At 58.3% G+C, this 14,210-nt stretch overlaps 2 protein-coding genes across 5 annotated transcripts; both read left to right on the top strand.

Moving 5' to 3' along the window:
* The first annotated feature begins 2,321 nt into the window (after positions 1–2,321).
* On the top strand, positions 2,322–9,790 carry SHC1 (SHC adaptor protein 1). Of its 2 annotated transcripts, none has more exons than XM_028131473.2 (12): positions 2,322–3,137; positions 3,685–3,755; positions 4,283–4,346; positions 4,506–4,625; positions 4,898–4,951; positions 5,140–5,191; positions 5,347–5,473; positions 6,435–6,633; positions 6,721–6,790; positions 6,865–6,996; positions 7,142–7,380; positions 8,164–9,790. In XM_028131473.2, the coding sequence occupies exons 1-12, from the start codon at positions 2,643–2,645 to the stop codon at positions 8,290–8,292; spliced, it is 1,752 nt and encodes a 583-aa protein (XP_027987274.1). In that variant the 5' UTR covers positions 2,322–2,642; the 3' UTR covers positions 8,293–9,790. The 2 variants fall into 2 exon arrangements, with proteins under 2 accessions (XP_027987274.1, XP_027987272.1); XM_028131471.2 differs by having other exon boundaries at positions 2,328–3,137; positions 6,862–6,996.
* A 392-nt stretch (positions 9,791–10,182) lies between these two features.
* On the top strand, positions 10,183–13,863 carry PYGO2 (pygopus family PHD finger 2). 3 transcript variants are annotated; one of them, XM_054711954.1, is made up of 5 exons: positions 10,183–10,473; positions 10,906–10,955; positions 11,573–11,677; positions 12,236–12,633; positions 13,214–13,863. In XM_054711954.1, the coding sequence occupies exons 1-5, from the start codon at positions 10,371–10,373 to the stop codon at positions 13,293–13,295; spliced, it is 738 nt and encodes a 245-aa protein (XP_054567929.1). In that variant the 5' UTR covers positions 10,183–10,370; the 3' UTR covers positions 13,296–13,863. The 3 variants fall into 3 exon arrangements, with proteins under 3 accessions (XP_054567929.1, XP_054567928.1, XP_008153962.1); XM_054711953.1 differs by having other exon boundaries at positions 11,573–12,633; XM_008155740.3 differs by having other exon boundaries at positions 11,573–13,292.
* Positions 13,864–14,210: the final 347 nt, after the last annotated feature.

The raw sequence follows: 14,210 nt of genomic DNA, 5'->3' as shown, positions 1-14,210 counted from the left end.
GCATGCTCCACCAGGTGGGAAGTCACAGTTTCCACCTCTGGGTCTGAGGAGTGAGATGAGAGACAGCCCTTTTCCTTTCCTTCACCCCCCTCCGAGGGTGGCTCCCCGAAGGGGGGCTGGACTTGGGGTTTGGCACGAGGGTGGGAGAGAGACTGGCTCGTAGATTTCTGGCCCCACTCCCCGAGTTTCCCTCCCCAGGACCCCCCCATCCCAGAACCAGCGGTCACGTCTCATACCTGGACCGGGGGCGTTGGGTAGGGCATTTATTTGACTGTGGCGGGAGCGAAAGCTTTCTACCACGAGAAAACGGTGTCTTGGGTGGGTGTAGGGGGCAGTGACCTATTTGCTGTTTGATTTTTTTTTTTTTTAAGGGTTCTGCTCAGCCTCCACCACTTCTCTGGCTCTTACCCTCCCCCTAACCAGAGTTCTTGTCTGGGCATTCCTTCTGGTCCCGCTTGCTCAGCCTTCCTTTCTGGAAACATTCCTGAGGCTTTCCACATTTCCTGCTACTTCCCGCTCTTGCCTCCTCCTCCCTGCTGGTCTGAGAAGGCGCGTGCAGCTTCTCCCCACACCCCATCACCAGGAGACAATCTCCTTTCTGTGCGGAACGAGCCCTACCTCCTTCCTCTTACTTTTTCCCCAAATGCTCACACCTGTCGGTCGGTCGCTGCCTGTGGACGCTGCAGGCTCCTGCAGAACGCCCATCTCTAGAGATGGAGACATCCTGGCGTGTGTTTGCCTGTGTGAGGTTATGGCAGAACCCTTTCCTCACGCTCTCTGTGCCTGATCGCTGAGCCTCAGGGAGCCGACGGAGAGAATTCCTTCTCAGGAGTGGTGGATGACATGACAGCTCTCCTCTGCTGAGGACCGAGGGCGGTGAACGAGCTTAGCACCTCCTGTGGTTATTTGCATATTTTTACCTTCGGAAGTAATTTAAGGATAGGTAATTCCGAGGTGAGCTTAGGGGGTATGTGTATTTTACTACTTCCTTTTTGGTCACTTTCCAACTTCCTCTCTGGCCCCCTCAAGCAGAGCTGAGGCAGGAAGCTGTGGGTGGAGAGAGTGGGTTTGGGATGGTTTCCCTGTGTCCAGCCTCGTCTCCCGGCCCTCCTTTCTCCTGCACCTAGCACAGATGTCACGCTCCCACCTCCTCCAGCCAGACCTTGCCCTTGGACTGAGAGGAACTATGTCCCCTGGTGGACACACGGGCCCTCACCAGTCATCGCTGCAAAAGGCGGGGCAGCTGACCTTGGAGTCAGTGCCCTTTCCCCTCTCCCCCCCCTTCTACCCTTGACAGCTGGCTTTGCTAACTAGGCCTGTGGGAAAGGGGCAGAACAGTGCTTGTCTGTGGGCCACTGTTCCTTGGCCCAGTAGATGCCACCGGCCTGCCCTCGGCTCCAGCTCCTCTCCCCTTACCTCACCAGCTGTGCCCTTCCCGTGGCCCTTCTCTTCATCCACTGGGACCACTTTCTTCCTTTCCCCATTTCTTTTTTCCTTTTTTGAAGATTTATTGATTTAGAGAGAGAAAGGGAGGGAAGGAGGGGGGGGCGGAAAGAGAGAGAGAAAAACATCGTGTTTTTTTGTTTTGTTCCACTGTTTATGCATTCATTGGCTGCTTCTCGTATGTGCCCTGACCAAAGCCTTGGTGTATTGGGACGATGCTCTACCCAGCCGGGCTCCTTTCCCCGTTTCATCAAATTTTTATTGATTTTAGAGAAGAAGGGAGGGAGGGAGAGAAACAGTGATCGGTTGTCTCCTGTATGTGCCTGGCCTGGGTATGTGCCCTGACTGGGAATCAAACCTGCAACCCTTTGGTGTCCTGGACGATGCTCCCACCAACACAGCTAGGGCTCCTTTCCCCATTTCTTCAGCTCCTGTTCACAGCTGTCGTCGCAGAGGGCGCTCATGGCCCAGGCTCCCTGGGGCTACCACCCCGCTGTGTGATGGGGGTGGGGGTGGGGGTGGGGGTTTGTGTTCAATCTAACAGGAAGGGAAATGCTGAGCTCTGGGGATCTCCTCCCTTTTCCACCCCAGCTGCCTCTGTTTCCTCCCTCATTCCCCCCCTACCCTCCCTCAGCTTCCTGCTCCCTCTGGCCTGCCCTTGTCCGGTTTGGATTGAGCCACACCTCCTCTTCTTCCCCTCCTTTCCTGCTCACCCTTCCCTCCCACCCCCACTTTCCTCTTTCCTCCTACCCCCACTTTACTTTCCCCAGATACTAGCTGTTTGTATGGGGGTGGGGGTGGGCAGGGGTAGCCCTGCCTCTGCACTGTTCTGGATTGGGGCAGTGGTGGGGGCTCAGCCCCTCAGAGCCTGTGAGTCAGCACTGTCTTCGGGATTGGTCTCTCCCCTCCGCTCCCCGCCCTTGGGGAGGAGCCAGGCAGCTCTAGGTCCAGCCTGCTCTGCTCTCAGCCGGAGAAGAGGCTCCACGCTGGGCGGGGATGGGGCTGGAAACTGTTTGTGTCTGACCTGGGGGAGCCAGAGGAATTGGAGCCACTGTCCCGCTTCCTTCCCAGGACCCTTGAGATCCCTGGGCCATAAAGGGCCAATCAGGCTAAGGGCCTGGGGATGCCCCCTGCCTGGCCCCCTTGCCCTGACTGGCAGGGGGGCCAGGCTGGGCTGCAGCCTCCTTCTCACTCCAGCCATGGATCTCCTGCCCCCCAAGCCCAAGTACAACCCACTACGGAATGAGTCTCTGTCATCGCTGGAGGAGGGGGCCTCAGGGTCCAGCCCACCGGAGGAGCTGCCTTCCCCATCAGCCTCTTCCCTGGGGCCCATCCTGCCACCTCTGTCTGGGGAGGATAGTCCCACTACCCTGTGCTCCTTCTTCCCCCGGATGAGCAACCTGAAGCTGGCCAACCCGGCCGGGGGACGCCCGGGGCCAAAGGGGGAGCCAGGCAGGGTGGCCGAGGATGGGGAGGGGGTCGTGGGGGCAGCCGTGCCAGACTCAGGCCCCCTGCCCCTCCTCCAGGACATGAACAAGCTGAGTGGAGGCGGCGGGCGCAGGACTCGGGTGGAAGGGGGCCAGCTGGGGGGCGAGGAGTGGACCCGCCACGGGAGCTTTGTCAATAAGCCCACGCGGGGCTGGCTGCATCCTAACGACAAAGTCATGGGACCCGGGGTTTCCTACTTGGTTCGGGTGAGTGAACGTCCTCCCTCCCAGGCCTCTCCGGTCCTCTGCCCACTCTGGCTTTGCTGGAATCTTTTCCTGCTCTTCCCCAGCAACTCCCTTGGTTTCAGTGTCCTTTTTCCTAAACCTGTCTTGCTCCTTCTCTGATTCTGCAGCCCCTTCCAGCTCGGCCTGGGTCCCCCTTCCTTCTTGTGACTCCCCCACCCCACCCCCACCCTGCCATGCCTAGCACAATGCCCAGCCCATGGGAGGCCCTGAGTAAGTGTTGGGATGAGTGACTCTTGATTGTTCCCTCCAGTCTCCTCCCCCTTTCTAGAGATGTCACTTCATCCCACCCAATGCCTGTCACTCCCAGTTCTCTTCCCAGCTGTATGAGGTCCTCCCAGCTTGCCCTTTCCTTCTCTACTCACTCCCTGGTGTCTTGCATGGTGTGGGCTGTGGCAGAACTTGTTCATCTTTACTTCCCTTAGGGACCATGTAGAGAAAAATCCTAGAGCCCTTTGGGAAGGGGATGGGGGCGGGGGCTGACGGCTAATCCTCCCGTTCCTCTCCCCAGTACATGGGCTGTGTGGAGGTCCTGCAGTCCATGCGTGCCCTGGACTTCAACACCCGGACTCAGGTCACCAGGTTAGTGGGGAGGGGGGCAGAATGTGGGACTCCTGGGGCTAGTGAGGGGAGGTGGGGAGCGGGTCCCTTGCTGATGGGGTTGGTGATGGTTTATCTTTGGGTGGTAAAGGGGATGGAGAGAAAGTTAGGGGAATGAGTCTTAAGTCTGAATGAAAAGAGGCAACGCTGGCCTGGATCCTTCTTGCTCATCCAGCCTTGGGAGCGGTGGGAGGAGGTGGCAGAGGCAGCTGGCAGCTGGGGCTGGAGTAGAAAATGGGGGCAGATGAAAGGTTGCTGCTGCCTTTGGGGAGGGAATGGGACATTTGGTAGCTGGAAGGGGGTGGGGCCAGTCTGTGGAGGCCCTAACCCAATCAGGCAGGAAGCGGCCTCTCAGTGTCATCAAATATTAAAGGCCCTTAATTCAATCCACCACGACAAAGAGCCTGGAGTGCCCCTGGAGCCTGGCCTGGCCCTCCCCTCCCCCTCCCCAGCCCCATGGCAGCCCCAGCCGAGGGAGAGGCTGGCTCTGAGTACCCCTCTTTCCCCAGGGAGGCCATCAGTCTGGTGTGTGAGGCTGTGCCAGGTGCGAAGGGGGCTTCAAGAAGGAGAAAGGTACCTGGGGTCGATGGGGTTAGGGATGCCTCTGGGAGTTGTGGAGGGCAGGGCAAAGGCAAGTATGGGACCTGTGGGGAGAAAGCCAAAAGGCAGGAGTGTGGGGGTTTCTGGGGAGTGGGAACCCCTATCTTCTGAGACCCTTGGGTACTTCCTTAGCCCTGTAGCCGCCCACTCAGTTCCATTCTGGGGAGGAGTAACCTGAAATTTGCTGGAATGCCAATCACTCTCACCGTCTCCACCAGCAGCCTCAACCTCATGGCGGCAGACTGCAAAGAGGTTGGTGGGGCTGGGCAGAGGGACCAGAAACACTGATGGGAGGGCTGAGTGGGGACCTGGCTGTGAGGATGAGAAAGGTGGAGAGAAGGCTTGGGAGCAGCAGGACAGTAGGGAAGGAGGTGATGAGGAGGACACAGGGTAAGAAGGTAAAAGGATGAGGATGAGTCTCCGAGGTTCTGGGCCAGGGGCGGGGGTGGGGGGCGCTCAGGTGAGCCCCGAGGCTGCCTGACACCTCATTCCCTTCCTTCTCCACCCCCTGCCCTAACCCTCAGATCATCGCCAACCATCACATGCAATCTATCTCATTTGCGTCCGGCGGGGACCCGGTGAGTTGGGAGCAGAGCAAAAGTGGTGGGAGAAGAGGAAGGGACAGGGATTGGGAAGAGCCTGGCCAGAGAAATGGGCATGCTGGATGGAGGCGATATCTGAAAAGGACGGGTATTTGGGGGTCAGGAGTGAGGTGGGGCTATCAGATTTAGCTAACTGGCCTCTCCTGACACTCTGTCCACTCCAGGACACAGCTGAGTATGTCGCCTATGTTGCCAAAGACCCGGTGAATCAGAGAGGTGAGGCGTGGTGGGGAGCGCTGGGTGGGGCCGGCTCTCCTGAGGCAGGTGAGCAGGACCAGGGGCTCTTGCTGAGGAGGAGGGGGGCTCTTGTCTGCACCTCCTCCCAGCAGCCCCGCCTCAGTGGTCACTGACAGTCTCTGCTGTGCCCCCAGCCTGCCACATCCTGGAGTGTCCCGAAGGGCTTGCCCAGGACGTCATCAGCACCATTGGCCAGGCCTTCGAGTTACGATTCAAACAATACCTCAGGAACCCGCCTAAGCTGGTCACCCCCCATGACAGGTGAGCGGGTGAGGAGGGTGTGGGGCAGGCAGCTTTTGGGCCTCAGACCAGAATTGGGAAAGTGGGTCTGCTATTCCCACACTTGAGCTCAGAATGGTTCGGGGAAGGAAATAACCTGTGTGCCCCGCTTCCCACTTCCTGCTATTCTTCAGCTTCCTGTGCCTGTCAGCAAAGTCTATCAGCTCTTCCCTCATTTCCCCGAGTGGAGCTGTGGCCCAGGCCTTCGTGTTGTAGCCCGTCCTGGCTGGAGGGGCTTTTCATCGCCAGCGGCCTCGTGTCTGGCCTGTCCCTCTTTCTTTCCCCATCCTTAGTTCTTTGTTTTCCTTCCCCTCGAAGCCTCTGAAAGTTGGAGGGAGGGAGGATGGCTCTTTCCTGAGTTCCTCGCCTTTCCTCCGGCCAGTAGGTATTGGGCAGAGGAGATTAAAATACTCTGGAGCGCCTCCCCCCTTGCTGCTCAGTGTTTCTCCTCCCTCTTAGGAGACAGTGTAATGACCAAGGGCAGGAACTTTAAAGTCAAATCTGAATTTACGTCTCAGGTGAACCACCTTTCATTGGGAGACCTTGAGCAAATCTTTTCACCTCTGACCCTCATCTTCCTCATCTATAAATGAGGCGTGGCTCAGTGGTTGAGCTCAAACCTGTGAACCAAGAGATCACATGCTAGGTTGTGGGCTCTATCCCTCTGTGGGGCATGCAGGAGGCAGCCAATCAATGATTCTCTCTCATCATTGATGTTTCTCTCTCTCTCTCTCCCTCTCTGAAGTCAATAAAAGAATATGTTTTTTTAAAAACTGGGAAAGGAAATTCTACCTTATAGAGGTACGGTGAGGATGAAATGATCATATAATACTCTCAGTCTAGGGCTAACCCCAAAGGAAGTCCTAATACATGGCCATTGTTTCTTTCCCCTCCCTGCACCCTCCCCGCCACATTCCTCCCTCCCTCCTGTTCTTCCTCTCAGGATGGCTGGCTTTGATGGCTCAGCTTGGGATGAGGAGGAGGAAGAGCCACCTGATCATCAATACTATAATGACTTCCCGGGGAAGGAACCCCCTCTTGGGGGGGTGGTGGACATGAGGCTTCGGGAAGGAGCCCCCCAGGGGCCTGCTCGACCCACTCTGCCCAGTGCCCAGAACCCCAGCCACCTGGGAGCTACGCTGGTAAGTTGCTTTGATAGAGGTGGACTGGGCCTGGGATAGGAGTGGCTGCTTAGGGCCTCTGGTTTCACCTTATGTTTGTTCCTTCAGCCTGTGGGGCAGCCTGCTGGGGGAGACCCAGAAGTCCACAAGCAGATGCCGCCGCTGCCACCCTGCCCAGGTATGGAAGGGGCTGAGAGCCAGGGGTGCCGGAGGCAGGGCTGAGGTCACTGAAGACCTCCCTTTCCTCAGCAGGCAGAGAGCTCTTTGATGACCCCTCCTATGTCAACATCCAGAACCTGGACAAGGCCCGGCACGCAGGGGGCGGGGCTGGGCCCCCCAATCTTGCTGTCAATGGCAGCGCGCCCCGAGACCTCTTTGACATGAGTGAGTGCTTCTCCATTCCGTATCCCCGTCTTTCTACTTGGTTCCTCTTCTGCTCTTTCCTTCCTGGCCTCCCCTCCCTGAAGGTTCTGGTCCTGGACATGTGTCGTGCCAGCTGCCTCTCCTCGTCCTCTCTCTGCACCCCCAGAGCCTTTTGAAGATGCCCTTCGGGTGCCTCCACCTCCCCAGTCAGTGGCCATGGCTGAGCAGCTCCGAGGGGAGCCCTGGTTCCATGGAAAGCTGAACCGCCGGGAGGCCGAGGCCCTGCTGCAGCTCAACGGGGACTTCCTGGTGCGGGAGAGCACGACCACACCTGGCCAGTACGTGCTCACTGGCCTGCAGAGTGGGCAGCCCAAGCACCTGCTGCTGGTGGACCCGGAGGGTGTGGTGAGTGTGGCAGGGGGATGGGTGGGGGTGCCCTCCTGTGCAGCCCTATTCCTTCGCTTATTATTCCTTAGATTCCCCAGCTGGGCACCTCTACCTGGTCCTCCCCGCTCTCACAATGCCTGGCACCCCCCATCCAGTGGCTTAGGGTTCTTTCCCGTCTCACATTCCTGAGCATGAGCTGTGTTCCCTTCAGTCCTGGCCAGTCCTCAGATCTACAGACTATGCCCAGCAGAGTCACAAGGTGCTGATCTCACTTGAGCCCCCCTTTTTTGACAAATGAGGTGACCACCCTGGAGAGGTTGTCCTCAGTGTCAGATGGTTACAGGCTAGACACTCCAAGTCTCTTCTTACCAGCGGAGCCAGGGGTTCCTTCCCTCCTCGACTTGGGGCTCAGCCCGGTGTCCTGTCTGTTTTCTGTGCTCCCCCTGTCCTTCATAACGTTGGTCTCTCTTCTGCAGCATTCTCGGCTTCCTTTCCACATCCTTCTCGTCCTGTGTATTCTCCCCCCGAGACTTGCTGCCTTCTTCCAGGTCAAGGGAGCAGTAGATATCCCTCCCAGTTTCTGATGTGCTCTTGGCTTTTCCCAGTTCACGACCTCCCCATTCATGACCGTCTCTAGCTCTTTTTCTAGAAAAGCCTCAACGATCAGGAGGGACAGCGCTTCCACCCCTGCCCTCTTTTTCTCCTCAACCTTCTTGAATATGGCAGCTTCCTCAGGCTTGGGGGCTGAGTTCTTCATTTGACCCTTCACCTGAATGGACTCTCTTCCTTCCCACCTCCCAGGTTCGGACAAAGGATCACCGCTTTGAGAGTGTCAGTCACCTCATCAGTTACCACATGGACAATCACTTGCCCATCATCTCTGCGGGCAGCGAACTGTGTCTACAGCAACCGGTGGAACGGAAATTGTGATCCGTCCCAGGTGCTTTCCAGAAAACTCCCTTCGACCGGTCCGCTATTCCCTGACTTCAGGACCTCACTTTGGAGTGTTCTGTGAGCTTGGCCTTGCGTAGGAGCTGGGGGTAGCGTGGACACTGGGTTTAGCAACCAGCTCAGGGAGAGGGTTTGAGTCAGGAGCCTGGGGTAGAATCCTACTTCTCCCCAAACCTCACCAAAGTATTAACCTAGAGCGGCCCCTTCCCAGGGCCTTTCCTGTGCCAACCTGATGTCCCCTTCCTCAGGAAGGTGGGTGCTCCAGGCCTGGGCAGTGTGCCTTGTAATGGAAAATGTCCTGTGACGACAGGCAGTCACCCTTCCAGGAAACGAGGAACAAATCACATCTACGGTCTACCCCTGGGCTCAGGGTACTCCAGCCCCTCTCAGCAGCGCTCCCTTCCCAGTGAATCAACTTTGTGCCTTTGACTATCTCCTAGTTCTGAAGATACTTTATGCAAAGAGTTCTTGGGCCCCTGAGGCCAAGGATCGGGGTGCTGATCCCCTGGCTTCTGGGACCCTGTCCTCTCCTTGCTCAGCATCCCTCCCGTTTAGGTTGGGAGAACAGAAGCAGGAGTGGGGGCTGTTTCCTCTCCCTGGGCATATGCCACCTTTACAGATCGCCTCAGAGCTCCCCTCCCGGCCAGGGGGGAGATGGACCCCTTCTTTGCTCAGTGCCTCCTGGCCGGGGCCTTTGTCCCCAGGGGTTTGTATATACATATTGTTCACCCCACCCCTTCCATGTTGCATGCATGTTATATTCTACAGCCAAAGTGTCGCCCTTCCGTACCCTCCACGCTGCCTCCCTGTGCTAGGGTGGTGGGGTGACGACTGAATTTGGGCTCCCGAACTGTTAGCTCTCCGAGGTAGACCTTGTGGAGGCAGGAACGGGCATGGAGACTCAAAAGCAGTAGACAATCCCCAAATACCATGTGTAGATTTGGATCTGCATTTATTTTTTATGCACATATTTTAGGCTGTAGATTTACTTTCCTACTTTGTTTTCTATGGCTTATTCTTGAGCACAAAAGGATGGTAATCAATTACATTTATACATCACCTCTTGGACTTCTCAAAGCCCTTTTCCAGCTGTTGGCATTTTCATCACCCCAGCCTGTGAGGCATTTGGGGTCGGCAGCATTGTCTTTTCTAGGAGACCCAAGTCGGAAGTCAGTTGTGATCTAGGATGAGAAACACTTGGGCCTCTTACCGTGCGGCTGCCGGGGAAGTGTGGCGGAATGAGCCTGTTTCACGGGGTCGGAGGGGTGGGGGGACTTAAAACCTGCCGTTATTGAAGACCTTCTTGGGCGACTCTCAGTGAGTCTGGGGAGGCCACGACGCCTCAGAAGCCTCCCAGCCCCGTCCCTAAGGGAGTTGACTGTCTGAACCCTCGCCTCCTTTTTGTTGTTTAGATGTTTTCACCGGTCTCACTTATACCAAAGGGAAAGAATCTTCATTAAAGTCCATATTTCTTCTACCTTGGTCTCAGTCACTGTCGCTACCTGTAGTTCGCCGTGGGCCCTCCGTGGCGGAGAGTTGGGGCGGCGAGACCCGCCTGGCCTCGCTCGGCCTGGCGATCGCCCGCGAGCCCGGGGGTGCGCCGGGGGGGTGCGCCGGGCGGCACCTTTGGGACCACCGACCGGGGCCGACGTCCGAGTTTGCAAGGGAACCGCGGTCCCTGGCGTGCGCCCTTGGGCGGCGGTCGTGGGAGGGGGGCGGCGGCCCTCTCCCGCCAGCCCCGGGAGCCGGGTCGAGCAGTGGTACGGCGCACCCCCCTCCCCGCGGGGCGCTGGGCGGGCCTAGCCCAGGCCCCGCCTCCCCAGCCGGCTCATAGGAGGCGGCCGAGCCGACTTCCGGTTCCGGTGGCTGCGGCCGCGGGCGGGCAGGGAGGCAGGGAAGAACGCGCAGTGGGCGCTCCGGCTCGGCGCCTGCCCCTCGCTGCCCTCTGGGTGGCCGCAGCGCGGGGGCCGGGGCTGCCCCCGACACCCTTTCCGGGCGATGGTGCGACCCGAGGGCGCGTCCGTCTCCCGCCGCCGCTGACCCGGGTCCCCCACTCCATGGCCGCCTCGGCGCCGCCCCCACCGGACAAGCTGGAGGGAGGCGGTGGTCCCGCACCGCCCCCCGCGCCGCCCAGCACCGGGAGGAAGCAGGGCAAGGCCGGTGAGAGCGCGGGAGAGGGCTGGGGGCTGGAGCAGCCGAGGACGTGGGCACCTCGGAGAAGGGCTGGGCGGGTGGGGAGACGGGGGTCCTTAGGCCGAGGGGCCTGAAGAAGATGGGGGTGGGGCCGGGGGTGAAGCCCTCCAGGGGCTGGGGGCAGGTGTCATAGGTTGAGGATCCCAGGGTTTGGGGTTCAGGAGCCACTTGGAAACCTGAGGCTCTCAAGAGATGGGATGTCTCTCGCGTAAGGGAAGCAGCCGCTGAGAGGGCTCCTGCAGTTTACGTTCCCTATGACGCCTCTGTTAGTGTTTACTGTTAAGTAAATGAGCAAGCGCACGTTGAAGTTGGGAGAGTTCCTCCGAGCGCGGCTGGGAGAGAGGAGGTGGGGGGGCCTCAGGGAAACGTGTTTGTGTTTGCCTTTGGCTGCTCTTCCAGGTTTGCAAATGAAGAGCCCGGAAAAGAAGCGGAGGAAGTCCAATACTCAGGTGAGCGGCGGCCGGTGGGCGGGAGAGTTCCCAGCAGCCCCTCCCTGCACTCCGTCGCTCCCATGTCTGTGTCTGGGTCAGGTCCAGGGGGAAGAGAAAGTTCTCTCTCTCTCTCTCTCGCTCTGTTTCTGGTCCTTTCCTTCCACTTCATAACAGATTTGGCCGGGGAGGAGGATGGGATGATTTGCCCAAAGATCCTGTCGGTCAGGGTTAGCATCTTCTCCCCTTCTTCCTGTCCAGGTTCCCTCATGATCGCGCCTACCACTTACTTTTCCTAAGCGCCAGGGATTGTGCTGTAGAGCTCGAACGGTCTTGGGAGGTGGGAAGTTGTCTGTTTTACAGATGGGGAATGTGAGGCTTAAAAAAGTTAGATCGTTGCTCCAGGGTCTTGAGGTTATTCAGTGTCAGAGCTGGGATTCCAGCCTAGTTCTGCCTGTTTCCAAAATACAGTTAATACCGTGTGCTGCGCCTTCTGCTTTGTTGTATCCGAAGGTCCGTCTTGACTTTAGGTCTGAGCTGGTTGGAACCAGCCTCCAAAACGTGTCGCGTGTTTCTGGTGTTCTGGTTTAGCTCTGCGCTTCCCGCCATGACCCTCTTTCCCTCCTCTGCTCCACTAGGGCCCTGCGTACTCACATCTGACGGAGTTTGCGCCACCCCCGACTCCTATGGTGGATCACCTGGTTGCATCCAACCCTTTTGAGGATGACTTCGGAGCCCCTAAGGTGGGGGGCGCAGCGCCTCCATTCCTTGGCAGTCCTGTCCCCTTTGGAGGCTTCCGTGTGCAAGGGGGCATGGCAGGCCAAGTACCCCCAGGCTATGGCACCGGAGGTGGAGGGGGTCCCCAGCCTCTTCGTCGACAGCACCCCCCTTTCCCTCCCAACCCTATGGGCCCTGCTTTCAACATGCCCCCCCAGGGCCCTGGCTACCCACCCCCAGGCAACATGAACTTTTCCAGCCAACCCTTCAGCCAGCCTCTGGGTCAGAACTTTAGCCCTCCTGGTGGGCAGATGATGCCAGGCCCAGTGGGGGGGTTTGGCCCCATGATCTCACCCACCATGGGACAGCCTTCCAGAGGGGAGCTGGGCCCGCCTCTCCCCCAACGCTTTGCCCAGCCAGGGGCGCCATTTGGCCCCTCTCCTCTTCAGAGACCTGGTCAGGGGCTCCCCAGCCTGCCCCCCAACACAAGTCCCTTCCCTGGTCCGGACCCTGGCTTTCCTGGCCCTGGTGTTGAGGATGGGGGCAAGGCCCTGAACCCACCTGCTCCCACTGCTTTTCCCCAGGAGCCCCACTCCGGCTCCCCAGCTGCTGCTGTGAATGGGAGTCAGCCCAGCTTCCCCCCAAACAGCAGCGGGCGGGGCGGGGGCACTCCAGATGCCAACAGCCTGGCACCCCCTGGCAAGGCAGGGGGGGGCTCAGGGCCCCAGCCTCCTCCAGGCCTGGTGTATCCGTGCGGCGCGTGTCGGAGTGAGGTGAACGACGACCAGGACGCCATTCTGTGTGAGGCCTCCTGCCAGAAGTGGTTCCACCGCGAGTGCACGGGCATGACTGAGAGCGCCTACGGGCTGCTGACCACCGAGGCCTCTGCCGTCTGGGCCTGCGATCTCTGCCTCAAGACCAAGGAGATCCAGTCTGTCTACATCCGCGAGGGCCTGGGACAGCTGGTGGCGGCCAACGATGGGTGAGGCTGACGCGGCGACCCCGGGAAGCGCATCTGTTCCTCCCTGCTCTTCCAGGGTGGTGGTTTCCGTGTCTGGCTCTCGGTCCTTGTCTCCACTGGCTCCCCATCCCTCGGAGAAGAAATGCAGTGTCTCCTGAGGGCAGAAGAGGAACTGAGGTGGACAGGCAGGAGCCTGGATCGCTCGCTGTTCTGGAAACTTTCCCGCTGAGATCTACAGAGATCCAGGAAACCAAAGCCCTGCCGAGCAGAGCCATTGTTTGGTGGATGTTTCTGGAGGCCGAGGGGTATGGCTGCAAGAGAAAAGGCTGGAGGAAGATCTGCAAGGCAGGGTATCCCTCCTGTAGATGGTGGGTGCCCCCAACACCTGTGCCTAACGCCCCTATCCAGCCCCGCAGCTGCAGCCTTAGTTTTGGGAGTCAGGTGTTAAAGGTTTCTCGCCAGGGGAGTTTGGGTCTCTTCCCATCCCTGCAGTCGCCCTTCCATGGCTCTGGGAGAGAGCTGTAGGGGATAAAAAGGGATTTTCCTCTTTTCCTCCTCTCCCCTGCCTCCTCTAAAACCTGCCTAACTCTTCCCCCTTCAGAGAACCAAATAGCTTGAAGAAACGGGAGAGTTCTTGGCCATGGCAGTTTCTTGGTGATTTGGGGTTTCAAGACGGTAGATGAGAGATGCTGTCGGGACAGTTCTCCCTGGTACCAAAGTTACTGGTCCTTTCCCAGCTTCTCTTGTGCTTTCCTCCTAATGACCATATTTTTTGCCAAAAATTGGGAGATGTGGTCTGGCCAGAATATTGGAAGTTTGGACCGTCCCGGACGCCTGGACTCGGTGTTGTACCACCTTCCTCCGCCCTGCCCATCTGTTGCACCTTGTTAGCGTTGGTCCTCAACTTCCGGTGCCCTTCTTCCCCCGCCTCCCTGGCTTGATTGAAGGAAAGCTTGAAAGGGCACCGAGCCCTTATACCTCATTTCTTCTGATAAAAGGATCCCTGTCACAGCCTGTGGTTGGGGGAGGCAGCAGGACCCTCATTGCCGAGGTACTGAAATGCAGTTCAGGGCCTGGGTGTTTCTTCCCTTTCCCCTGCTACTCGTGTATCTTCTGGGGCCTGGTGTTCTAGCAGTTGTCATTCCTCTCAGCCACAGTTTTGTACTGGGCTTTATTTTTTATTTTATTTTTAAAGCACTGCCTGCCAGAGATGGGCCTGGGGCCTGATCAGGAGCCCCTCACAGCTGCTCTCTCTGGACCCCCCAGCATGGGCAGAGAAGACAGGTTGACTGCAGAACTCTCTTGCCTGCCCAGGTGGAGCCAGCGGCCTCTGTGCCCGCCTTTCAGTGTCCCCTGACGCTAAAGCAGCAGAGAGCAGCCCCCCGCCCCTCAACTGTGTGTGTTTGTGGTTCTGTTTGCCCCTCTTTTATCTGTTGCTATTTTTGTGCTGCCTCCCCCCATATCAGCATTTTGTAAAGTGGCTCCTGGGGGAATATCTGCTTAGTCCCTCATTCCATTGTTTTGGAAGAAAGTAGGGGTGGCAGAAATGTGATGGGGGGAGGGGTCTTTTGTACGGTTGGATTAATAAAATGACGTGA

The sequence above is a fragment of the Eptesicus fuscus genome, chromosome 22 (genome assembly GCF_027574615.1).
Source record: "Eptesicus fuscus isolate TK198812 chromosome 22, DD_ASM_mEF_20220401, whole genome shotgun sequence".
NCBI lineage: Eukaryota > Metazoa > Chordata > Mammalia > Chiroptera > Vespertilionidae > Eptesicus > Eptesicus fuscus.
Note: the sequence above shows the minus strand (reverse complement) of the source record. Positions and strands in the feature narration are given on the sequence as shown.

Excerpts from the sequence above, each read along its gene's own strand:
- SHC1 (XM_028131471.2), top strand. The coding sequence starts at position 2,643 with ATGGATCTCCTGCCCCCCAAGCCCAAGTACAACCCACTACGGAATGAG. Across the intron at positions 3,756-4,282 it reads ACCCGGACTCAGGTCACCAG|GGAGGCCATCAGTCTGGTGT; the intron begins GTTAGTGGGGAG and ends CTCTTTCCCCAG. Across the intron at positions 5,192-5,346 it reads AGACCCGGTGAATCAGAGAG|CCTGCCACATCCTGGAGTGT; the intron begins GTGAGGCGTGGT and ends CTGTGCCCCCAG.
- PYGO2 (XM_054711953.1), top strand. The coding sequence starts at position 10,371 with ATGGCCGCCTCGGCGCCGCCCCCACCGGACAAGCTGGAGGGAGGCGGT. Across the intron at positions 10,474-10,905 it reads GAGGAAGCAGGGCAAGGCCG|GTTTGCAAATGAAGAGCCCG; the intron begins GTGAGAGCGCGG and ends CTGCTCTTCCAG. Across the intron at positions 12,634-13,213 it reads CTGGTGGCGGCCAACGATGG|AGAACCAAATAGCTTGAAGA; the intron begins GTGAGGCTGACG and ends TTCCCCCTTCAG.